Genomic DNA, 27,433 nt, shown 5'->3' with positions numbered 1-27,433 from the left:
CCAAAGTGGGAGAAATGTTGTATTTCTCCCTACTCGCAGGTGAGGAGGAAAGAGCAACAATTTTGTACATGCACCTTGTAAAACTTCTCAAAACCACACCTACATTTCTAACCCTACCTTTAAAATTCCTGCTGTTGTTCTCAAGAAAATCAGGATCACACAATAGAAGCTTTGATACATGTAATAAACCAAACATCCACGTACCATGCTTAGAGCAGTGTCTGTTCCATGTAAGTGCTCAGCAACTATTAGCTTTGATATCATTGGAAGAATTAAATACAGCTGCCTTCCAAACCTTCTTCATATATAAAGAAAGCACAGTGAACTGACCGGACTGTAGCTTTAATAGACAGACTTAAGGATAGCTATTAATGTAAGAATTGCAATATGAAATTAAATAGACTCTTAGGCTAAAAAATTACAAGTTTTAAAGATTCTCCAGTAAGTTTATTTTGCAAGCCTTTTCTATTTTATGTTTGATTGGTATACACTGGAATAAAGAGAAAAATGTTCATATAGACTGTTTGAACACTGAACTGTTATCATCTTAAGATAAATTCAGGTTTACTTTATTTTTAATCGACCTTCAAATTGCAGCAGCTCACGAGGTTTAGCTGTAAGTGTTCTTGCCACCCCAACTTGTCACTGAGTCAGACATACACACAACACATGTAAACAGACACAAACAAGTCTTTTATAAAGTAAACAAGTCTTTTATAATGTAAATAATCGTTCCTTGTTGAAACTTTTTATACCCAGTTCCTGTGTTTTCTGAAATTGGGATATTCATATTTATAGAGAACAATATTTACAAAGTAAAGAGTTTCTCTTTGAGAACTCAAGCAATTCTTGACAGCAATATTTTTCTTATTGATCTAAAAAGCATGGAATATGGAAGGCCAAAAGGGGAAAAATCACTTCAAATGATCAAAACAAAAGAGCACTAAAAAATAATATATTTAATAATGTAGAGAGAAATTTTTAAAGTACAGTTTCTTTTGAAAATATTGAAATTCAAACAAACAGCTTCGGACTCATTGCCAAAAGCTTTCTCAATTAAAATGAAAAAATGTTGGTTTTATTGTAGGAAGATACATTAATTCTTTGAAGTCAGAATGAAAGGGTTGCACAATTTAATTTTTATATAAATGACTGAATATACAAAGTATCAAATATAAACAGTAGTGTAACAAGAAAATAAATTGGCAGAAATAATTATTCAACGAGTAGCAATAATTAAGACCACCATTTGAAAGATCTTCTATAAACAAAGAATGGAAAAATATTGTTATAAGTTTTTACAGCACACAATTGAATTCCATTCTAATTCATTACTATTATACTTCCTTCTTCTTCAGTATTAGTGGACCCACATTATCTCCTGTCAATTCATTGTGTTTATTATGTGAACCATCACAGGCAGGAAACTAAAAAGGAAAAAAATTACAAGTGTTATTCTTTAAATGATTCAGTAAATAGAAATATTTGTGACATGCTCTTATAAAGAAAAGGCCATTACTTTGGGGGGAGAAACACAGCAGATAGCTTTCCTGAGTAACAGATATATTCTCTATCTAACCTAACTACATTCCAATACTACAGCAAATCTAACAAATTTAAGTATTTAATTATTTGGTAGATTTTAAATAAAAAGCTTTGGATGATTCCAAACAAGTCAATACAATAGTTATAAAAGGGCATCAAAATAAGCTCTTATTTTCTATAAAGCTCTAAATCTGAGCTCACCTCATCACTTATTTTAAATTTTAAAAGGATGTAATTTAAATTCAAAATAAATTATTTCATAACGTTTTCTTACTATAAAATTCATGCACACTGTAACACTTAAAAAATACTTTAAAAATATTTTTAAAAACTTACTCAAAGGTAACAATAATTAACATTTTGGTATTTTTTTTCCTCTGTATTTACTGTGTACTCATTTTTTTTTAAGCAAAATTGAGATCATACTGTAATATGCTTTTCTAGCTTATGTCATGCTCCCATGTTATTATTCTTTAAAAAACATGGTTTTTCATAGCTTCCTAATATCCCATCACTTGTATTATACCATACTTTAATCATTCCTCTATTATCAGATATCTAGACTGTTTCTAGGATTTTGTTATTACAAAGGATGCGATGATGAACATTATTGTATTTAAAGCCTCAAATAGCCTATGATCAAACTAGATCTCATCAACTACTTATAATTTATCACTCCAAACTCCTCCTTTTTTTGGCTTATTATTTTAATTGAAATATAGTTGATTTACAATGTTGTGTTAATTACTACTGTACAGCAAAGTGATTCAGTTATACACATACATACATTCTTTTCTTAAAAAATATCCTTTTCCATTATGGTTTACCATAGGATACTGAATAGTTCTCTGTGCTGTACAGTAGGACCTTGTTGTTTAGCCATCCTATATATACTAGTTTGTATCTGCTGACCCCAACCTTCCACTCCACCCCTCCCCCAATCCCTTCCCCACTGGCAACCACCAGCCTGTTCTCTATGTCTGTGATTCTGTTTCTGCTTCACTGATAGGTTCATTTGTGTCATACTTTAGATTCCACATATAAGTAATATCATACGGTACCAATATCTGTATTTCTCTTTCTGACTTACTTCACTTAGTAAAATAATCTCTAGTTGCATCCATCAAACTCATTTTTAATTTCCACATTAAAAATCATCCATAATTATACTTACCATTTACTAACTCATACTACATACAAGGCACTGTACATACATCATCTCACTAAATCCTCAAAAATTTCTGTGATATTGGTATATTATCAGATTTTAAAACACCTGACGATCAGAGTAATAAAGATTAAGTAATTTGCCCAACCAAGTTTCTGTGCTGGTCTAACTTTTCTAATGTAGGAAATATAGCGATCATAAGAGGCGACCTTTAATTTAGAGTAGACTTTCAGTGCTGAATACCATGGAAAAATCTCTAATCTCACAGAACCGCAAAACTGGGGATTTAAGAAGCAAAACCATTTTAACTGCACAAAAGTTTAGTGGACATGTAAATGGACATCTTACCGTCTTAGAACGCCAACATCTACAATAAGCTGCTTTAGTAAGACACAGATCTTCAATGTTTATCTCATTCACCACTTTGGGATTTTCCTTTTGTATTTTAAGATTAATCAAGCTATCCTTCTGTTGCTTTTTCTTCGGGAGAAATGGACGAACCGCAAGGTAGCCAAGTAGTGCAAGTACACCAAGGAAAGGCAATAACCGAAGCCATTCTGAAACTAAACATGTACAGATCTGTTAAAGTCTGCGTGCTCCTGTAATAGAACTCATATAGGGATGGATTGGGAAATTGGGATTGACATGTACACGCTGCCATGTTTAAAATAGATGACCAACAAGGACCTACTGTAAACACAAATTAAAAAAAAAAAATTAAAAAAAGAACTCAAATAGCATGTCTCATCTTTGAGCTTACTCTTTATCTATTCTTCACTTCTCACTTTAATTTCTTAACTATCTAACTTATCTGTAACACTGTGAATAGGGCACCTATACCTAGGACCCCCTTATTTTATTTGTGGGTTGACTTCAGACTTTTGAAACTGGAAAACAAAATTTTCAGAAATGGGTCCTCTACCAAATATCCTATCTCATTATCCTCACTACGTATATTTGTGTTTAGTTTTATTTCAGGAATTATGATCACCATAATTATAAACAAAATTCAATGTGATATATTTTATAGGTTTAGAAAACATTTCCACCATGTCTAAAATCATACAACAGAATATCCCGTAATAGCTTATCACTGATTTATAATTTCAGACAGAACATGTCTTCAATGTTTTAATTTACGTTTTTTGGGAAGGCATAGTGATTCCTAAAGAAACACCTAAATGTGTGTAAAAGCTATTTTAAAGAGCTAGTCGAAATTTTCACATCCTGAATATTCTCATTATTAGATACATCTTATTCCGTAAGTGTTCATGAAAGCCTTCTGTAGTACTCAGCACTGTCTTAGGGGGATAGAGAATGTAAGTGATATAAATGAAATTTATATCACTTATAAATGATATAAGTTTCTCCTATGCCCGTGGAGACAAACACACCAGGAAGCCAAGATAACTGTCTCAGCATGCAATTATTAAATGTTGGCTAGTACCCTGCCTCTGCTGGGCTCTGCAGGGAATCCTTTGCCTTTAAAGAGTTATCACTTGTCATGCTTCATTCACTGAGTGCTAACCTGATATCTTGCTAATAAGCACTATGTAGAAATAGCTTAGTGGAGAAAAAGAAAAATTGAAGGTCATGTGCTAAGGCATACTAATAAATGTTAATGATAAATGAACAGACTATGCTAAGAGTGCAACTGTATTACCTCATTTAACACTGTGTTAGTTTAAACAACTGTATTTGGTAGGCACCATTATTATTCCCATTTTTCATGTGGGTAAACTGTAGCTTAAGCAGGTTTAGTCCAGGACAGTAAGTGCAAAGCCTGTTCTCAATCACTATGAATGAAATTCAACATATCTAAACTTTTATCTGTTCTTCTCTCAGTAAAACTACTCAAAGACTGGCTTAACATTAACTCTTCCAAAATGAAATTATTTTTGATACAATACCACGCCAAAGGTTTGTTATGAGTTGTGGACGAATCAACCTATTTATGTATGAATAGCACCTATAAGAGTGCCTGGCACAGAGAGGATACACAATAAATGGTAGTTTTTATTAAGATTATGGAGATTGGAGCAACTCCTCTGAAAAAATATTTTGCTAACTAAACCTGACAATGTTATATAGTAGAAATCTTTGTGGATATAATCTTTTAGTCACCAGAATGAAATTCTGTAACGATAAGGTTTTGCCAGTCAAGCTGGCTGTTCTATTCTCATAACAAAAGTGGAAAGACTCCACATAAATCTTTTGAATGAATTAAAGTTCTGGAAATGACAAAGAACTGTTTCTTGGGGGGGAGGGGTCTATCTACAGATCTGTGCTGTCCAATACAGTAACCACTAGCCAAGCTGTTTTGATCTGTACCCAGGATTTTGTTTTAATCAGGTATGCTAAGATGACAGACATGGAGACAACTGCCTTGAAAGAAAAGTTTACTTACAATTCCCAAGAGGAGGGGGCACAGCGTGCCACCCAGGACCACATGGGGAAGTACCAGCCTTGGTCAGGCAGAAGGTGAAAGGGCACAAGCTTTTATTGTGGTTTCTACAGAAAAGGCAGCGTAGGGCAGAGTAAACATTTAGGATTGGCTGGCTTGAATAACTTCAGTGGGCTCTGGGCTATAGGGGTGGTCCCTAGTTGTCTCATGTCTGGCCCTGGGTGATTTAGGGCAGGGGAAATACTGGCTTGGTAAGTAAGAGTTAGATAAAGGAAGTGGTTGGAGTGTAGGCTTTGGATTGGTTGGTTTGCATATGAAAAGTATGCTCCCAGGCAAGTAGTTTACTATCTCGTGGCATTAGCTAGTCCTTGGAGGGGGCAAGTTCTCCCTGGCCAGCAAGGCCCCCAAGATGTCCGAGTATCATAAAATATAGAAAATAAAAAACACAATTAATACACATGTGGCTATTTAAATAAAGTAAAATTCAGAAGTCAGTTTCTAAGACACACTAGTCACATTTCAGCAGCTCAAGAACTACATGTGGCTAGAGGTTACCATATTTGACAGCACAGAGAACATTTCTATCATCACAGAAAGGCTTTTGGATAGTGCTGCTATAGACCACTGTTTCTATAAAGTACCATCTCTATAACATGGCAAGGCTACTTTGACAGTTTCAACTCCCACAAATATCCCATCCCTCATGTACTTGAAGCCAGCCAAAGCTACTTATTACCTAATGACAGGCTTCCTGTGTCCTTTGCATAAGGAATTCCTTCTGTCTGCCATGCCTTTCTATCTGTGGCCTATCTGACTCATTACGTGGACCATTTAAAACTAGGGTCAAATACGCTTCCTCCAGAAATCTTTCTTCATTTCCCAAAGCAAAATTAATCACTCCCTCCTTTGCTTCCAAGCCCCTTTACCGCAGTTTCTTTTATCATACTACTGTTATCTGTTTATAAAGTTGTTTCTTCCATGAGCCTGTAGGAAAAGGAGCTGTGTACTACTCTTTCTGGCGCAAAGTAGATACCTCATAAATGTTAAATGAGTGACTTAATGAATGAATGAATGTAGAGCATAAATGTCAGTCCCCTTCTCACTCACCATACTGTACTGTAATTATTTATTTATACTTATTTTCTAGATCAGGCAATAAATATCTTAGATTGTTATTGGCCCCAACATCCAGTATAGTATCTTGAAACAGTAATTATTCAATACATGTTTTTTGAATGTAGAATAACATTAAGTATTATTATGTATACTACAAAATTAAAAAGTCACGAGAGGTTAAGTGACTCAAAGTAAAAAAGTAAATGAATGAGAATGTAAAGATGAAAACATTAACTTAGATTCTTAAGTTTAGCATTTCCTAGCTTAATCCACAAATCTCAGGGAATAAATGGTATTAATACTGTTTTAAAATCTACTTCAGAAAATGTCCTTCAACACTTAATTCCTTGGTAAAACACTACTCTATAGTAATACAGTGATGAAAGGTACTATTATTTCCTACAACAAAGTAACAATTTATACAACAGTCTTGTTTAGTAAAATCTACTTTTTAAAGATGACAAACTTCAATTTAACTACAGAAAAGATAATAAAGGAAAATAATACAGCCTGTAAAGCTCAATTAAATCATTTTAAGTACATTTATTAAGGCTGATTTTTAGTGAGTAAATATTAAATACAGAAAAATCAAACAAGAAATTAAAAAAACAACCTTTAAGATTGGCTATTTCTATGAACCTGTTTGATATATATTCAGCTACTGCAGATATATTAGGTACTGTGAAGGGAAATCTATTACCTACTAACTGTTAGGTATAATGTATATTTTGTATAGTACACTTTTAAATTGTTTTAGGATTATCAGAAATAGCATTTATTTTACAAAATTTGAAAATTTAGAAAAGTTATAAAAAATAAAATAACTTTTAATCCCACCAGTCAAGAGTTGGTAACATTTTGTTGTATTTCTATTTTGCTGTATTTTTTTTCCTTTTTCAAAAGGTTGCATATAATGATACCATAAAAATAATACTGGCAAATTGACTGCTGATAATTTCATAACATATTTTATTATGTATCATTACGGGTAAAACATAGAAATGACTTCATTTCTGAACTACAGAAAGATGAAAGTAAAATATTTTTAATGGATGGCATTACTATTACCACTTAAAACCTAATATAGACTATTCAGGACCAAAGAGCCAATAAAATGAAATTAATAATCAATTTTAAAATCTTTTTTCCACTCACGACTATAAATACAACAGTGTCCCAGTATTTAGAGCATTGCTTGGCCCATAGTAAGTGCTCAATAAATACTTGATGACTTGAGGAATTCTGAATTGCAGAGTGGTTACATGGAAGAAAATGTTTTAATGACATCAAAATTGTTCTCCACAAAGGCTAGTATAATCTTTAATTACACTGACTTTTAAATACAGTCGGTCTACCTAGGAAAAGGGGAAAAAACGTTTACAACTTATAGTAACTATGTAAATATTTTCCCAAATTCTCAAAAATAAAAGTTTTCTAAAATAAAATTCTTCAATCTTTCAGAAATAACCTTTATTATTTACATGTTAATAAATGCAACTCTTTAGTTTGAACTAAATGATTTATTACCCTTTCTTATTAAGAAAATGCACCTTTTGTTTATTTCTTTAAAAAAACAATTTGAGGGCTTCCCTGGTGGCGCAGTGGTTGAGAATCTGCCTGCTAATGCAGGGGACACGGGTTCGAGCCCTGGTCTGGGAAGATCCCACGTGCCGCAGAGCGGCTGGGCCCGTGAGCCACAATTACTGAGCCTGCGTGTCTGGAGCCTGCGCTCCGCAACAAGAGGGGCCGCGATGGTGAGAGGCCCGCGCACCGTGATGAAGAGTGGCCCCCACTTGCCACAACTAGAGAAAGCCCTAGCACAGAAACGAAGACCCAACATAGCAATCAATCAATCAATCAATTAATCAATAAAAAAAAAAAAAAATAAATAAATCTTTAAAAAAAAAAAAAAAAAAAAAAAAAAACAATTTGAGGTAAATTTACATACAATAAACAGATCTTAGGTGTTTAGCTCTGAGCTGTGACAATTAAATACACCCTTGTAGCCTCCACTGAAAATGTGTAAAAATATGTAAAATATTTCCATCACCCCAGAAAGTATTCTCCTGCCCCCTTCTAGTCTATCTCCCCACCACTGATTCCTATACCCGAAGGTTTTTTCACTCAATATAAAATTTTTGAGATTCATCCAGTGGATCATTAATTTGTTCCTTTTTATTACTAATCAGTATTCCATTCTATGAATATACCATAATTCGTTTATCCACTCTCCTGTTGCTAGGTACTTAGGTTGCTTACAGTTTGGGATTATCATAAATAAGGCTGCTATGAACATGCTTTCAACTCTGTTCCATTTCTTAAATTCCTTGCTCAAAATTGGCCCTTTCTAGAGCTAATGCCCCTGAAGGGTCAGCTCTGACATGTTTGTGTTACTCTGGGAAAAATATTATTATAGTCTTAGGATTCATTGCTTTGTCTTTAGGAGGAAAACCATCACGTTTCAAAGCAGCTAACTAGTTTAAGTGGGGTAGAACTACTATATTCAAAGTTTCATAGCTAGCTTTTAAATCTAGATATAAACTTTTCTGACTTTTGAATGGGAAGTTTTGTTATTCTATTTTAAAAGTTTATATGACAGGGAAAGCTTTTTTAAAAGTCAATGTATTTGAATACATTATACTTTCAAAGGGCAGAATTATACTGATTTACCTTAAAAGCCTCACTCTTAACAATGTAACCTAAACAAAGATAGATAAGGCATTTCTGATAGATAAAGGCTATCTACAAATACTGTATAGTAATTAAGGATCTTCAAGTGTTTACTAAGAATGCAGAGTCATCATGAGAGAGTCCATTGCTTTTAAAAAAAAACCACTGGGTCTAAATAGGGAAGGAAAAACAGGCAACAATAATGTGAACTGAAACTTTTTTTTGCTCTAATTGTCATAGATAGAAAATGAAAATATTTTTGGTCTGGTAAACATTTTAAACAATTATGTTGAAAAGTTATCTTCCAGGTTTTAATTTCAGCAAAGAAAAAGTCTAAGATGGATTCTACAAGAAGTTCATTCAAGAGAGCCAAATGTCATTAGCTATTACCATCTAATCAGGAGGCGAGACCCAGAGAGGAAACTGGTCATTGAAGTTTTTCTTTCATAGTGCTCCAAAACAGATTCTGCAACTGTTATATTCTCATTGTCCAGTTCCAAACAGACTATCTCATTTTTTCATAAAGTAGTTATTACAAATATGTTAACGTTTCCTAAATAAACGGACATTACAATGAAAACTAAATTGTCCCATTGTAATGGGACTTAAGTTACATATGCACTATAAAGATATTTATCAGAGTTGTCATTTCTGAGAATTGGTCTTCACATTAACTATTTAATAGCTTTAAAGAAGAAACTACTATAAATTATTGATTCAAGAGGGAAAAGGTTTAGGTTGAGTTTCCTTAATACCTTTAATAGGAATTAAATATTTGTTGACAGTAGGAATCCCTGAGAAGAAAAAAAAAAGGTTTGAAAATCTTCTAGTCACTAAATCAAATATGGTACTTTCCAATCTGCTTCAACTATACTCTATTTACAGAAAATTGAAACTAATATAAAACCAGCTACAATCAGAATCAACACACATAATTCAGGTTAAACTGGACTGAGGTGGGAACAAGGGGACTTTTTTCTTTCTTGACTATTAAAAACTCAGCTGTTAATTTATGCAAATTTTTAAGGTAAGTTGGCAACTGGGAACAAATGTCACAAAATGATCATATCCTTTTGACCTGGTATTACCATTTAGTGAATATATTCAAGGGTATAATTCAAAGAATGAAAAAATAACAATTGGTACAGAGCTACTTACCACTGAACATTATGAATAAAATATACATATAAAAACATTCCAGATTTCCAGCTGCAGGGGAATGGTTAGGCCTACTGTGATGCTAATCTATAATAAGATTATATACATATGTAGCTGTTAGAACAAGATAAGGAATACATTAAAATATGTAAAGTACTTCAGTAAAAGAAATAAGGGGAGAAAAAGGCAAAATTTAAATAATTGCTGCAAGCTATCAGAATAAACCAGTAAAATCAACATAAGACTTTGATGTTTACAAACACGTGATTTGAAAGTTTTTTCATTTTGTTACTTTTATGTTGCTCCTATGTTTAGATATTTCTTTTTAATGTTTATTACTCAGTTACCACTCTTTCTATTCAATTACATGCTTTCTATCAAACCCCTTAACATCTAAAAATGTTAAAATCTCACAATCCATTTGTCAACAGAGCAAATGTCTATGACCATTACGCAAAGAATCTCTAGATTTAGAACAGTCATCTAGTTTACCGCATTTTAATCTATCCACCTCCAGACACTGCTTTTTTTTTTTTAAATCTCTGAGAGGGGATAGCTCTCAAAGCACCATATTTGTTTGGTAAAGTATTCTCTAATTAAAGAAAAAAAATCCCTTGAACATGGAGCTAAAATCCATGCTCGAGTAACTATCACTAATTTGGCCCTAGTTCTGTCTTTTGGTCTACACAGAATAAATCTTATTTTTCTTCCACTGGTCAGCCTTCCAAATACTGTATTTTAAGTCAGCTACCATAGATCTCCAGACTGCTCCAAGCTAAGCAGCCCTATTTACCTCAAAATTATCTTAATTCATGCTTACATTCCCTGGTAGTCAGGACATATGAATTCAATGTTTGCTTTATTAATATGGTTTCTCCCCCCCTCATCATCCTAATCAGTCCCTGTGTCTGATTTACCAGTATCCCAACTTACATTGTAAAGCTCAGAACCCAACAAAATCTTCCAAGTGTTGACTGCGTTCTGGAAATTTTCATCCTTTAGATGTGAAATCCCGAGTTCTGGGTTCTATTTTGTAAAGGAGGGAACTTAAGTACAGAATGTTACATATATTCATTGAATTTCATTTTCTAATTTTTGGTCCATCATACTAGCAAAGGTATCTTTCCTTCAACTCCAGGAAACTAAATTGCCTCCAGGCCCGTAGTAATGGAGGTGACCTCAAATGACCCCATGATAGGTCAACTCTCTCCTATAGGATTGGAGTTTATTTTCTAATTTTGTTGCTAAATAAAACCGCAATACATATTATGTGCATGTCTGTGTTTCTCTCCCACACAGTCACACCCACACGATGTGGGTAAAAGCCAGCCAAGAGCTGGGACGGCCTGATACACAGCGCCTTAGGTAACGATGACTTACCCTGCTTTAAACAAGCACGCTGCAGGGAGCGATGGAGATGAAAGAGATGGGCCCGTTCCCAACTCAGCACCTTCTCAGCAAAATCCTGGTCTCTCGCCACGTAAAGACACTGGCGACAGCCACGAGGATAAGCACCCCGGGCCGCCAAGTTCCGAGAGGTGGCCTCACACACGCTCCCAGGCAGCAGCGGCGGCGCGCGCCCACCTCCCTCGGAGCGCAGGCTCACCGGATCACGAGCCATCCGCCAAGCTCCGCCCCGCCCCTCGGCCCGAGGGTGTTTAGATGCCCGCCCCCACCCTCCGCCTTGGGAAGCTTGCAAGGATGGGGACTGGCTGAAGGCAAAACTTACCTGTGAGCCGGGCGAACCCGGTAATGCTCTCGGGGACTGGGAGCCGCTTAAGATACGCGGGGAGCTGCACCTTCACGATGCGGGCCACGCTCTCCAGCACCATCCTGACCAGCGGCGTCCGCTCCTCGCCCGACCCCCGCCGCTCTCCGGCCGAGCTGCCGCGCCTGCGTCGAGAGCGGAAACGGCCGGCGGGCGCTTGCAGCCTGGACCGGGCGGGGCGGGATTGCGGGCACGCGAGGAGAGGTGACCTGCCCGGCGCCGATTGGCAGCGGGCGGGTGACGTGCGCGCGCCAGGCGGATGCCGAGGGGTCGCGGGTGGCCGCGGGGGCTGACGGGTAGCGAGGCCCGCCTCGGAATCTCGATGCTGAAGAGGGAGTTTGCGGTGGGCCTTTTACATCTGTAGACGTTGGAGGCCCGCAGAAAGGATACTGTGTCGGAGGAGGTAAAGCACAAGAGAGTGCTTTGTAACCGGAAAGTACCTTTCAAAAGTGAGTTTCTCCTGGCGTCTCTTTTTACCTCGGCCCGTCTCGTCTCGGCCTCTTCCCAGCCGCGACCCCAGAAGTGCAGATTCTCTTAAGAGCACCCTTCTCCTCTACCCGCCGCGGCGCCTAATTTCGCTCTCTTCCCTCTACAAGCCTGTTTTTTTGTTTTTTAAAAGAAGTTAAAATACTTTCGCTAAACTAGGAACTGCTTACAGCTCTGCCCCTTGGCCATTTGGTACAATCCTGCTCCGAGACCTTGAGGTATTTGCCATTCAGACGAGACCCGTTAGAGTCCTTCTTTCGATAATCTTCAGTTCCTTCTGCAGATCTGTTCTTTTTTCGGTTTCCTAAAACTGGGAAAGTGGTAAAAGAACATAAAGGCTTAGGGTTTCCGTTATTTTATGTTGCAGGGCTTCTGCTACAAACTAAGGTATCTGTGAAGAACTTTGTTTAGAAAAAAAAAAATTAAAGAGCAAAAGGAGATACCTCAAAAAAAAAAAAAAAAAGAAAGGCGATAGCTTTAGTCCCTGGAAGCATCTTACTTGACATGACTTTGTTTCATGTTTTTGCTGAAGTAAAATATCCGAAGTAATGCACTTGCTGATTGCACGTTGCGTATTTGTATCTCAATACCCTGTCTCATTACCGTTCTGAACCCCGCTTGACCAGCAACATAAAACAACGAACTGCGCAAGGTCCAATATTGCATTTTGTATGACTCAGTGTAACAACCAGCTGTAATATGTAGGTTTAATTTTTTATTTTTTCCTTGGTGTTTCATGCTAAAGTGAGAAAGGGAAGGTTTTTTTTTTTAAAGCATTCTCTGGACTGTTTAAATTTAATATTTGTTATTGTCCTTCACTAAAAAAAATAACCATCAGCAAGAGGGTTAATTGAAATCTAGATAAGCCTATTTTCTATCATTTTACCCTGGTCAAAATTGCCAAAGTAAAATTACAATGGAAATTTCTACAGAGATGTTTAGATACAGGTTCATGTTCATGAGCTAGGATAGTGCAGAAGATGATTCACAAAGTGATGATTAAAAGGTTGGTGTTTACATTCGAGTTTCCTTTCAATTTCCTCTTAGGAGCTTACTTTTGGTTTGGTGGAAGAAGGACCCTGGAGCTTGTTGATCCTGAAAATGTTCATCTCAGACGTCCTTGTCCTTGAGACTGTTCTGTTGGGGAGATGGTTGAGGTAGGGGTGGGTTGAGGGGAAGAAAAGTTGAGAGAAGGCCACTAAATAATTGTTTCTTAATTAGAGGCTTTGTTGTCTTGACAAGAGCGAAACAAGCTGTGTTCAGTGAGATTCTTAAGGTCTCTAAGAAGTTTTTCTTTATAGGAATAAAAAATATATACCTCAGTTAAAAGACAGAACATAGTAAAAATGCTCAAGTGCCAAATATATAAATTGATGTGACCAACACCCAGATCCACATATACAGAATACCAGACACCCCAGAGAGCTTCTTTATGTCCCTGCTAACCACATCTTCTTACCGCCAACAGCACCACCACTATTCTGTCTTGCTTTGCATGTTCTTGAACATCATATAAAAGGAATTATACTGCATGTAGTTTTTTTCCCGTGACCGGCTTCCCTTGAGCAGTGGATACCTGGTTTGCTATTTCTAAGTAGAAGAAATGGGATGAGCAGAAGTCTATATGGATGAAACATTTTTCTTCTTGTTTTTCGTCTTGCCTTAAAATTTAAAGATGTGTAGGCATACATTAGCTATTTCTGATGCATTAAATGAGCTATGCTAATGTACTAAAAGGAGATCGTTCCTAACCCCACCAATTAAAAAAATCCTCATTGTGCACTTTGGGAATATTTTCTTACATTCCCTTTACTTTAAATTTTAAATCCTGTTTTGTTTTATTTTTTAATTTGCATTTCATTTCCACAGTCCTGCCTTCTTGGCAATACATGAAACAGAGGAGCTGAAGGTAATATTGTTCTAAATAGAAGTGGCAGGCTTATCTGACCACCTTCTGATGTAGTGTCCAACAAAATCTGGTTTTATTATAAGGGTTTATTTCTTGTGTTTAGACCCCATCTTTAAAAGACGAAGTTATGATCAGAAAAGGCAAGACAAAATAATATGTGGATAAGTTTAAAGAAGTTATTTCGTGTTAAGAACTTGAGTGAGGATTGGTAATCCTCTGCCTGCTTTATGTCCTAGCTAGGCCCAGATCTCTAATTTCTTTACATGCTTTCCTTCTATAAGCTCATCTAGTCCTGTGAATTCAAATATGATCAATAAGTTGATGTATCCCAAATCTATTTCCAGCCCAGTCTCTAGTACTAATCCCAAACACCTCCTGTACATCTCTGGGCATCTTTGCCCATTTTTCTATTGCTATCCTCATCTTTTTCATTGATTTATGTTTTCTGGATAATAATACATTGTTGGTTATATTGTTGCCTCTCATCTTCCAGTCTGTGCCTTTTCTTTGGCCTTTGTTTGTGGTGTCTTTTCTTACACTGAAATTTAGTTTGAATGTAGTCACATTTATTCATCTTTTCCTTTATATTTTGTGCTTTGGGTGTCTGGTTTAAGAAATCCTCTCCTACCTCAGAATCACAAAGATATTCATTTATCTTTTTGCTAAAAGTTTTAAACTTTTATTCATGTTTTATTCTTTTTTTAATCACCCTATTTTTGTGCATGAGGTAGAGATCTAATTTATTTTTTTTATATATGAACAACTAATTGTTCTAGCAGCATTTATTGAATAGTATAACTTTTCTTTTATGGTTTGTAATGTCATTGATTTCAAATCAGTTTTCCACACATCCATGGATTGTTTATTATTTTCCATTGGTCAATTTGTATGACCTCTATAACATAACCACACTATCATAATTGCTACAGCTTTATAATAAGTGTTAATAGCCAGTAGGGTATTAACAATAGTTAATATTCACCTATTTTCTTCAAAGTTTTCTAGGAAATGACAGGCCCTTTCCTACTATATTTGAATTTCAGCATCATCTTGCTAAGTTCTATGAAAAACTTGAGTGTTAATTGAAAATTCATTAGGGCCTCAGTTTCTCCTCTGTAATATGCTGATAGTAATGGTTGTTATGACTATATGTAATTAATTTTTTTAGTGTGCTTAATGAATGGTTATTATCAGCAGTATTGTCTCCATCGTTATCAATGAATGAGCATTTCCTTTGGCTTTGAGATCTTAAATTCAGAAATCCTACCTTCTAACCACAACTTCATTTATTTGTTTATACATCGTCCACTCCTTTACTCCCACTAACCTTATTTTTTGACTTCTTCAAGATATTTAGTGTTGACACCATCTGTATTTTTCTAGTCTGTCAGTCCAATCCTGGCTTTATTTTTTCCCATTCCTCACAAAAGTTGCTCTAAATCTTCACCATTCTATATTACTTACTTATTAAGCCTGCTGATTGATACTATCAGGCTTGTTTTGGGCTCAGATGACCTTGATTTTTAGTTACTAGAGAATCTTTCTTCCCCATCACCTCTAAATGTGACTATAATTCCTCCTGTACTTAGTGTCTGCCCTGTCCTTTAAATTTAACTCCTCCCTATGTTCTAGAACTCATCCTCCAAAACCTTGCTCCATCAGTTACCTTCTCTCAAATTTTCATTTTCTTGCTCTCTACTGGCCCTACAAACTGGTGATTTCCAGGCTTTCACATTTCACCAACCAATACATTTTTTAATTGAGGAAATCAACATGGGTTTGCCAACTTTATTTCGTCAAGAAAAGATATTTAAAAGCAGTATAATAAACAACAAAAAATGACTACCATCTACTACTGGAAGGCAATATAGCATAATAGTTAAGACCACAAGACTCTGGAGCTAGACTGTTTAGACTAGAATTCTGGCTGTGCCAGGATGAAATATATAACCTATAAGAATGAAGACAATACCTACTTCTTAAGGTTGTATTATATATACTAATTCAGTAATTAATATATATGAAGCAACTAAAACAGTACCTGGCACATAGACATGCACAGTGGTGTTAGCTTTTATCTTCGTCATAATTATTATTTTTACATTGCTATCAACACATCTTTTTTTTGGCTGCGTTGGGTCTTCGTTGCTGTGTGCGGCCTTTCTCTAGTTGCGGCGAGCAGGGGCTACTCTTCGTTGCAGTGCGCAGCCTTCTCATTGCAGTGCTTCTCTTGTTGCAGAGCACGGGCTCTAGCCGCGCGGGCTTCAGTAGTTGTGGCTCGCGGGCTCTAGAACGCAGGCTCAGTAGTTGTGGCACACGGGCTTAGTTGCTCTGCGGCACGTGGGATCTTCCCAGACCAGGGCTCAAACCCGTATCCCCTGCATTGGCAGGCGGATTCTTAACCACTGTGCCACCAGGGAAGTCCCAACACATCTCTTTTATTGTTGCTGAACCTCTTTTTGTTTCTTACAGTGGTTGCTCTAGGGCTGCACAGTCTGTATGATAGTGCAGTATGCCAGTGCTAATCACATGTGGCTCTTGGGGACCTAATTAAGATTGCTGTAAGTATAAAATGCTTAAGAGGACCCCGTGCTGATTTCGGGAGCTCTTTTTCTGTGTATCTCCCACCTCCCCTTTCTCTACTCTGAAGATAACGAGTAGAGAGACAAAGAGTAAATTCTACAAGTTGATAGAGAGAAAAAAACAGGTTTCATATGATGCATACAGAGGTGAATGTGTTGGACTTCTTAATAACAACTCTGGAAGCGAAAGGGTAATGGAGCAATGCTTCAGAATTCTGAAGGAAAATTACTTCTAATTTAGAATTCTGTATAAGTCACGCTGTCAATCAAATAGAAGGCTAGAATAAAGTTATTTTCAATCCTGAAGTCTCTCAAATATACAGTTCATTCATCCTTTCTCAAGAAACTAATGGGGGATGGGTACCCCCTACGTGTGGATTAAACCAAGAAGAAGTAGGACATGTGATCAAGCAAATAAGAAGGCCAAAGTAAGAGAGAGGTAAAAGGAATTGGAGATTGATAGATTGAAACAATAAGATGAAATTAATGGAACACCTAATATGTTCGAACAAATTGAGAGGAGACCTACCCTCCTGGGCTCAAATTAATGATTTAAGTTTGGGGTTAAATTAATGATTATTATGTGAGAAACTAAGCAAATTTTTAAAAAGGATTTCTATTAAATCTGTCAGTTTATGTATTCAGACATTTTTAAAGGGATAAACAAAACTTTTAAAAAGAGGATTTTGATTTTGGTGTTTGGCATTCTTATACTTCCACTTTGTTTTTGAGGAACCACATTTTAACTGCCCACCTTACCCACAGTGTTAAGAGGAAATGCAGCAAACTGGAAATAAAAGCAAAACTAGAGAAACAAAATTGGTATCTTTAAATTAATAACAAATGGTAAAACTATTTAAAAATCTTCTTCCATAATGCTTGTGGTGCTAAAAACAAGCAGTATATAGAATTGCCTAATAGAAAATTCCTAGAGACACTTGGTAGAATAGAGTGAACTTGGAAAAAACCTTTCTATTCTGTAATTTCTATGAGTGTGTATTGAGATGCCACTTTTGTAGTCACTGACTAGAAAAAGATTATAGTTAAAAAGTAAATAGATACAAAATTTATGTATACTTACATAATAAAGAGCTTAATTCTATGTAGATCTTTAAAGCTTCTTTTTCTTTTTTGGAAGCCATCTTTTTTGTCTTAGAAAGTCCGTGCTTACTGTAATCTTGATATATAATCATTAAAAAAATAGGGTAGATTCTTATTTACCTCAGGAGTTTATGGAACTAGCCTACTCCAAGTGCTGATGAACTAGGTACTAAAGAAAACAGGAATCTGATATGCTTTGTGATACCACTGTGCATTTAATAATATGTTGCTTTATGTTATCTAACTTTTGAATTTATATTTGCCTTTGGGCTTGTAAACTCAAAGATAGCTGCATTTTATATGGAATAACGCTGTTCAGATTGAATGCACCCAGTATATCTTGTTAATGACTGTTATGTTTAGAAAATATGTAGGTTGTAAAAATCTGGAAATAAACAGTTTAAGAACATAAGCCACACCAAGTATAGTAGATGGATAATTTCCTGGTTCCTCCATGTCATGTTAACTTAAAAAATGTATTTAACATGTCATTTATGGCTATTCGCATCTTTTCAACCACATTTCTATTTTGTCCACATAATTCTTAAGCATATTGTTTTTTTGCTACTCCTGGTTAACATACTATTTTTGACATATTACTTCTTTAAATCAGAAACTTTAAATTCCACTTAAGATTTTCTGAGGTGCAATTTTCTTAGGTATTAGCAAATCTAATAGTTCAAACTAATTTCATTTGCTACCTTAGCACTAATCATTTTTTTAATTAATTTATTTTATTTACTATATTTTATTTTTGGCTGCATTGTGTCTTTGTTGTTGTGCACGGGCTTCCTCTAGTTGTGGCGAGTGGGGGCTACTCTTTGTTGCGGTGCGTGGGCTTCTCATTGTGGTGGCTTCTCTTGTTGTGGAGCACGGGCTCTAGGTGCATGGGCTTCAGTAGTTGTGGCATGCGGGCTCAGTAGTTGTGGCACACGGGCTTAGTTGCTCCGCGGCATGTGGGATCTTCCCAGACCAGGGCTCGAACCTGTGTCTCCTGCATTGGCAGACGGGTTCTTAACCACAGTGCCACCAGGGAAGCCCAGCACTAATCATTTTATGCCTGGACCGTAGCAAAAACCTGCCCAATATTTGACTTTGAGCCTCCAACTCTAAAGTATTCTATGCAAAGCTTTAAAAATAGTTTTCCTAAAAAATAAATAAATAAATAAATAAATAAATAAATAAATAAAAAATAAAAATAGTTTTCCTAAATGAAGGTTTTTTGGTTTTTTTTAATAGACTTTATTTTTTAGAGCAGTTCTAGGTTTGTAGAAAAATTGGGCAGAAAATACAGAGAATTTCCATATGCCACTTCACACACACATTACACACCCAGCTTCTATTATTTATGTCTTGCATTAGTGTGGCACATTTGTTACAGTCGATAAACCAATATTGTTTCATTACTATTAAAGTCCATAGTTTACATTTAGGGTTCACTCTTTGTGTCATACAGTTCTGTAGGTTTTGACAAATACATAGTTTCACGTATCCAATGTTGTGTCATACAGAATAGTTTCATTGCCCTAAAAATGCCCTGCGTTCCACCTATTCATCCCTACCTATCCCATCTCACACCCCTGGCAACCACTGATCTTTTTATTATCACTATAATTTTGCCTTTTAAATGAAATTTTTACTGTCCTTTAAAACCTGTATTTCTAAAGTAGATCCATATATGTGAAAAAAAGCAAGTTGCAGAAAATTTGTATAAAATCCTATTTATAGATTTTTAAAACTATACACATTCACACATTTGATTATGCATAGGAAATTTCTGGAAGGAGACACAAAAATGATTACTTCTATGGAAAGGAGAATGGGGAAGAGTTAATGAGGTCTTTTACTTTCTACTTTTTTTTTTTTTAATGGAAGGGTCCTTAATCCCAACTTCTTTCCATAATTAAGTTTTTTTAAAAAAATTAATTAATTAATTTATGGCTGTGTTGGGTCTTCATTTCTGTGCGAGGGCTTTCTCTAGTTGCGGCAAGTGGGGGCCACTCTTCATCACGGTGCGCGGGCCTCTCACTATCGCGGCATCTCTTGCTGCGGAGCACAGGCTCCAGACGCGCAGGCTCAGCAATTGTGGCTCATGGGCCTAGTTGCTCTGCGGCATGTGGGATCTTCCCAGACCAGGGCTCGAACCCGTGTCCCCTGCATTGGCAGGTAGATTCTCAACCACTGTGCCACCAGGGAAGCCCCTACTTTCTACTTTTATTTAAATTTCTTAACATGTACAATATTATTTTATAATTTTAAGTATTTTAATTATAAAGCTAAAAAAATTCTCTGGATGAAGATTTTTTTCAAACATGAAAGCATTGGGAACCACAAAGGAAAAGATCTAGAAATTGTAACTTCATGAAAATATTCAAATTCTGTACCTCAAAAGCATCATAAACTCTGATCCATCATGCTATTTATCCATCTGTAATCGTTAAACTCATATTTTTATACCTAATATTCTCTTATGACTGTTTTATGATTTCTTGTTCCTTCTTCACACATTAGTAACCTCCCACTCAGCATCTTCTTGACTCCTATCTTAGGCTCAGTTTCGTTTTAAAATTAGGGCCACAATTTTTATTCACCCTTTTTAGCAGTTCCAATCTGCTTTACCTGCTTTATTTATTTATTTATTTTTTAAAGTTTGTTTTTAATACTTAAGGCCTTGACTTTTTTTTTTAATTAATTAATTTATTTTTGGCTGTGTTGGGTCTTCGTTTCTGTGCGAGGGCTTTCTCTAGTTGCAGCGAGCGGGGGCCTCTCACTGTCGCGGCCTTTCTTATTGCGGAGCACAAGCTCCGGACGCGCAGGCTCAGTAGTTGTGGCGCACGGGCCTAGTTGCTCCGCGGCATGTGGGATCTTCCCAGACCAGGGCTTGAACCCGTGTCCCCTGCATTGGCAGGCAGATTCTCAACCACTGCGCCACCAGGGAAACCCCTACCTGCTTTATTTTTATAAGTAATTATTACCTTCTAAAATGGTTTATTGGTTAGTTAGTTAGATATTTAGCTGTTTGTATGTTTTTGTCTCTGTGCCCCAGGCCATTTCGCACCACTAGAAAGTACGCAAAGATTTTTGTCTGTCTTGTTCACTGATGAATCCTCAGTGCCTGACAGTTCGTAGGCGCACAGTAAAAATCTTTTGAATGAATAATTGGATTGTTTTTAAACTATTAAATTTGTTTTTTAAAATTAAATATCTGTTCCTATGATTCTGCTTCAGTTGGTATATGTTGTTTAATTTGTTGTGTCATATGGTGATCATACTCCTCGGGTGTGTAGATATTTTGGTTCACAAGCTTATGTTCTCTACTGCTCTGATAGTGGATGTGGAGGATGAGCAAAAGGGTAGACCCTAGTTTTATCCCTTCCCACAAGTTTAAGGAATAGAGAGCGGAAGGCTCCAGGCACCACAGAAGAGTTTAGTGCTCTATCTCTGTTGGTTCCTGTTTCACTGGACAACTCCTCTAGTAAAGATTTGCCTTGAAATTCGTAATTCAGCAGCAGAAGGCTGTTGTAATCCACCAAAACCCTGGAGGTTTGAGGAAGGAATGGTGGAGTGACTGTTCACTGCTCTAGAGTATCTGGTCAGCTCACACTCTTTTTCATCAGCAGCTTACTTTAACAGACATTATCCTACACTGGGAAGCTTGATCTGTTGCTGATGATTTTTGTAGTAATCAGTTGTCTGGAACTGATTGTCCCAAAGTGGGATGATCAGTGGGGGAATGGCAGGAAAAATACTTAAAAACTTCTGACCCTAACTAGGGTTTATTCACAGTTTTTGATCTTATTTCTCAAGCCCTTACTTCCTTTCTGTACCTACCCAGGGTTAATTTGGAGGGAGGAAGCCAGCATCCCTTACTAGATCTCTATTTTCTCAGGAACCGTACATAAGAAACCCACTTTAAATATAAAGACACAGATGGATTAAAAGTAAAAGAATGGAGAAAGATCTACTATGCTAATGCTCATCGAAGAAAAGTGTAGTTGCTATATGCAGACAAAACAGACTTCAGAACAAGGAAAATTATCAGTGATAGGAAAGGTCATTACATAATGATAAAGAGGTCAATGCTCCAAAAAGATGCAGCAACCTTTAATGTGTGTATGTCTAACAACAGAGCATTAAGACAGCTAAGGCAAAAACTAATAGAACTGCAAGGAGAAATAGATGAATCCACTATTATAGCCGGAGACTTCATCACCCCTCTTTCAGTAATCAATAGATCTAGCAGGCAGAAAATCTGTGAGGATATAGTTGAACTCTATAGTACCATCAGTCAACTGGATCTAATTGACATTTATAGAATACTTAACCCAACAACAGCAGAATACACGTTCTTCTCAAAAAAGATAGACATTTTTCAGTGTAAGAAATAACTTGTATGCAAAAATATAAACAAAGTTAATAGATATATAATACATTTAGAAAAATATGTACAGTAAAGTTTAACATCTATAATATTAAAAGAGCACTTAGAAATTCACATCAAGGGAACAAGCAGGGACTTCCCTGGTGGCGCAGAGGTTAAGAATCCGTCTGCCAATGCAGGGGACACGGGTTTGAGCCCTGGTCCGGGAAGATCCCACATGCCGCGGAGCAACTAAGCCTGTGCGCCACAACTACTGAGCCTGCGCTCTAGAGCCTGCGAGCCACAGCTGCTGAGCTGGCATGCTCTAGGGCCCATGTGCTGCAACTACTGAGCCCATATGCAGCAACTACTGAAGTCCGTGCTCCGCAACAAGAGAAGCCACCGCATGAGAAGCCCACACACAACAAAGAGTAGCCTCCTCTCGCCACAACTAGAGAAAGCCCGTGTGCAGCAACGAAGACCCAACGCAGCCCACCCCAAAAAAAAAAAAAAAAAGATATACACAGTATGGGACCACTTTGTAAATTCAAAAGAAAAAAAAAAGATATTAAAAAAAAAAAAGGGAGCAAGAAATTCTACAGAAAAATGGGGGGCAAAGAATACGAACTCAGCAAATGGTAAATCCAAATGTGAAAAGACGCTCAAAATCAGAAGAAATCAGGAAAATGCAAACTAAAATAATGAGATACCAATTAGGCCTATGTAACAGATTGGCAAAGCTTTTTTTTTTTTTTTTGATTCAACTAACATTTATTAAGTGTCAGTTTATTAAGTGATAGAGCTCATCTAGTGCTCACCAAAGCATTGTGAAGCAGATCTTATCCCTGTTTTACAGTTGAAGAAAGAAGTTCAGATAGGTAAATTGACTTGACAAAAATCACAGAAAGGAAACTGGGGAATTCACTCTACTGGAACTATTTTTCTTTTCTTTTTGAGGAGTAATTCATTCAAATGTAACATGTGTTTGTGTATCTAGATAGGCAGATAGGTATTTATGTTTTGAGTTGAAGTTTCCCCCACATATCTGCCATCCACCCATTTCCCATGCCAACACCACCCGTCTCACAACCACTATTTATTAGTTTCTCAAGTAGTTCCCAGAGCTTTTTTATACAAATACAAGTTTGTTTTATTCTCCTTAAAAAAAAAAAAAAAACAAAGGTTATAATAATGCAGTGTTCCACAACTCACTTAGAGTTAATGTAAGTAGCTCCATAATGAGAGTTCTTATCATTTAACAGCTGCATTGTATTTCACTACAAGAATGCCAGAATTTATTTTACCAGCCCTTATGATGGATATTTGTATTGATTTCAGTCTTTTGCTTTTGAAAACAGTGTAGTAATGAATAATACTGTTTATAATTTTGTCTCACATGTTCAAGATTTCACAGAAATAAGATTGCTAGATCAAAGGGTATGTAATGTGTGTGGGATTTTGATAGATATTGCCAGATTTCCCTGTGTTACATAAACAACATGGAAGAGTGACCCCACAGCATTGTCATTAGAGTATGTTATCAAACTTTTGGATTTGGGACTGATAAGTGAAAATGTTTAATCTTAGTGTAGTTTTATTATGCATTTCTCCTGTTATGAGTGAAGTGAGACATCTTTTCAGACTGGGCGAAATGTTCAATGAGCAATAGCACCTGTTGCCAGTAGGGATCCAACTAAAAGGGTATTATACATTGCTGGTACAAATGTGAACTTCTTCAGCCTATTTGCAAAACAGTCTGGCAACCTGTGTTAAAATGTTTTAAACTACAAATATCTTTTGTCCTAGCTACATCATTCTTGCAAATCTGTCCTATAGGTATAAAATATTATGTAAGGATCTATCTGTGAGAATATTCATTGTAGTATCATCGATAGTATCAAAAAACAAGTAACAAAATGAAAGCTCATTAATAGGAAAATGGTTGAATGAATTACAGTTTTTGTATCTTATGGAAAGGAATAAATTAAAGCAGTATGAGTTGAATTGTGATTTCCACAAGATATTGGGTTAGCCAAAAAGTTCATTCAGTTTTTTCTGTAAGATGGCTCTAGTAGCGCTTAGTTGTCTTTAACTTTATTCAAAACAATTTTGTTAGATTGTATGTGACAGCTGTCATATCAGTGTGCATTTAAAAAAACATCAAAATTTGTGAATTTTAAAAAAATATTTATTTGGTTGTACTGGGTCTTAGTTATGGTGGGCGGCTCCTTAGTTGCAGCACGTGGGCTCCTTACTTGCAGCAGGCAGGCTTCTTAGTTGCAGCTCACCGGGTCCTTAGTTGCGGCAGGTCGGCTCCTTAGTTGTGGCATGTGAACTCTTAGTTGCGGCATGCATGTGGGATCTAGTTCCCTGACCAGGGATCGAACCCTGGCCCCCTGCATTGGGAGTGCAGAGTCTTAACCACTGTGCCACCAGGCAAGTCCCAAAATTGATGAATTTTTGTGTAGCCATTTTAATATTGAAGATGGAAGAAAACAACATTTTCAGCATATTATGCTTTATTATTTCAAGAAGGGTAAAAACGCAACTGAAACGCAATAAAAGATTTGTGCAGTGTATGGAGAAGGTGCTGGGACTGATCGAACATGTCAGAAGTGGTTTGCGAACTTTTGTGCTGGAGCTTTCTCACTGGATGATGCTCCACGGTTGGGTAGACCAGTTGAAGTTGATAGCGATCAAATCGAGACATTAATTGAGAACAATCAACGTTATACCACGCGGAAGATAGCCGACATACTCAAAATATCCAAATCAAGCGTTGAGAATCATTTGCACCAGCTTGGTTATGTTAATCACTTTGATGTTTGGGTTCCACATAAGTTAAGTGAAAAAACCTTCTTGACCGTATTTCTGCATGCGATTCTCCACTGAAACGTTACGAAAATGTTCCGTTTTTAAAATAAATTGTGATGGGTGATGAAAAGTGGATACTGTACAATAATGTGGAATGGAAGAGATCGTGGAGCAAGTGAAATGAACCACACCAAAGGCGGGTCTTCATCCAGAGAAGGTGAAGTTGTGTATATGGTGGGATTGGAAGGTAGTCTTCTATTATGAGCTCCTTCTAGAAAACCAAACGATTAATTCCAACAAGTACTGCTTCCAGTTAGACCAACTGAAAGCAGCACTTGACGAAAAGCGTCCAGAATTAGTCAACAGAAAACGCATAACCTTCCATCAGGATAACACAAGACCGCATGTTTCTTTGATGACCAGGCAAAAACTGTTACAGCTTGGCTGGGAAGTTCTGATTCATCCGCCATATTCACCAGACATTGCACGTTCGGACTTCCGTTTATTTCGGTCTTTACAAAATTCTCTTAATGGAAAAAATTTCAATTCCCTGGAAGACTGTAAAAGGCATGTGGAACCGTTCTTTGCTCAAAAACATAGAAAGTTTTGGGAAGGTGGAATTATGAAGGTGCCTGAAAAATGGCAGAAGTTAGTGGAACAAAACGGTGAATATGTTGTTCAATAAAGTTCTTGGTAAAAATGAAAAATGTGTCTTTTACTTAAAAACTGAAGGAACTTTTTGGCCAATCCAACACTACTGCTTAAATGAGAAAAAAACAAGATGAAGAAAAGTGTGTATGATATGATCCCAGTCTATAAAACATCATCGTCAACACACATAAATGGTTTGCATATTTGTGTGTGTGCCTGTTTACACTCAAAATATTTATATTTGTAGATGTATATATACACACACGAGTATCTGTATATAACTATATGGGGGAAATAATGGAAAATACGTATTACTTGGGATATAGGTTTGGTTGCTTTAAGGCCAAAATAATAATGACTTAAATAAGATGGAAGTTTTTTTTTCTGTTCCATAACAGTCCAGAGATAATCAGTTCAGGATTGATACAGCAGCCTCAGGTGTTAGGGATCTAGGCTTGTTAATCTGCTATACTCAATATGCGGCTTCTATTTCATGGCCTAAGATGGTTCCAGCTCCTGCCAAGATGTATCTGGGAATGGGAAATGGAAAAACAGTATACCTCTTCATTTTAAGGGCATGTCACAGAATTTACAGCCATCATTTCCACTTATAGCCCATGGGCCAAAATGTAGTCACATGGCCAGACCTCCAAGGGAAGCTAGGAAATATAGTCCTTGCCTGTGTAGCAATGTACCAAGCCAACACTTGGGGGTTCTAATACTAAAGGATGAGGGAGAAGAAGGGACCCTGAGAGACACTAGCAGTCTCTGCCATAATAGACTAGATTATCTATTCCTGCATTACAAATCAACCACAAAATTTAATGGCTTAAGACAATAATGATTTATTATTTCTCACCATGCTGTGTTTTGTCTAGAATGTTTTTCTGTTGGTTTTCTCTGGGTTCATTCACGTGGCTCCCTTCACATGGTCTTTCATCCCAGACTTATTCACAGCATAGTGGCCCAGGGCAGTGTTCCAAAAGGTGAAAAAGGAACTGTAAAGCCTTTCTAAACCTCATCCAGAGAAGTTGCAGAAAGTCACAGCTACTGCATTCTGTGGTCAAAACAAGTCCCAAGGCTAGCCTAGATTCAAGAAGTGGGGAAATAAACTACCTTTTGTTAGTTAAGGTGGCAAAGGCACATTGCAAAAAGACATAAACAAAGGAGGCATGATTCATTGGGAGCATATATTGTAACAGTCTAACATGACGTTTTTACACTTATTATGTGTATGTAAATTTTTGTTTGTCTACATATTCAAAGAAATATAAGTAAGTACTGTTATAATGAGTTAAATTCATGGTGAGCAGATACAAATATGACCACATCACTCTCTTGCTTATTATTGCCTCACAGATTAAAGCCCAAGCCCCTTAGCCTGTACCATTTCTACTGTATTATACTGTCTCCCAGGAAATGTAATAAAAACCAAGCAGAAAAATAAGTCCTTTCTAGCTGAAGTTGTTGGGCTTCAGGTGAGTTGTGGAATCTGAACTGGGCCTTGAAGGAAGAAGTGTTTGAATTGATGGAGAAGGGCAAGTAGGCATAACCAGTAGTTCCTAATCTTATTAGGACCACCCTTTTAAACTGAAATACAGCATACTGCAGAAACAAATGAAATATCTATCATAAAGTAAAAATATCCCTCTATCCATCACCCAGGAAATAGAATATTACCAGTTACATGGAAACCTCTTA

General features: G+C 36.6%; 2 protein-coding genes across 2 annotated transcripts in view; both read right to left on the bottom strand.

Moving 5' to 3' along the window:
- Nucleotides 1-939: 939 nt before the first annotated feature.
- On the bottom strand, nt 940-12,012 carry CISD2 (CDGSH iron sulfur domain 2). Its single transcript, XM_007172927.3, has 3 exons — nt 11,791-12,012; nt 3,062-3,276; nt 940-1,427 (listed from the first exon to the last, which is right to left on the bottom strand). Exons 1-3 carry the CDS (start codon nt 11,891-11,893, stop codon nt 1,338-1,340), a joined length of 408 nt encoding a protein of 135 aa, XP_007172989.1. The 5' UTR covers nt 11,894-12,012; the 3' UTR covers nt 940-1,337.
- Nucleotides 12,013-12,149: 137 nt separating this feature from the next.
- The window catches only part of LOC130708265 (serine/arginine repetitive matrix protein 1-like), a 43,830-nt gene continuing 28,546 nt past the window's right edge, over nt 12,150-27,433 (bottom strand). The window contains exons 4-5 of the mRNA XM_057547166.1: nt 13,371-13,452; nt 12,150-12,625 (exon numbers count right to left, since the gene is read on the bottom strand). Of these exons, the coding sequence (XP_057403149.1) occupies nt 12,620-12,625; nt 13,371-13,452 (88 nt within the window). The 3' untranslated portion in view covers nt 12,150-12,619. The remainder of the gene's footprint in view (nt 12,626-13,370; nt 13,453-27,433) is intronic.

This window comes from Balaenoptera acutorostrata, chromosome 5 (genome assembly GCF_949987535.1).
Source record: "Balaenoptera acutorostrata chromosome 5, mBalAcu1.1, whole genome shotgun sequence".
NCBI classification, from domain to species: Eukaryota; Metazoa; Chordata; class Mammalia; order Artiodactyla; family Balaenopteridae; genus Balaenoptera; species Balaenoptera acutorostrata.
This window is presented reverse-complemented; position numbering and strand designations above follow the sequence as displayed.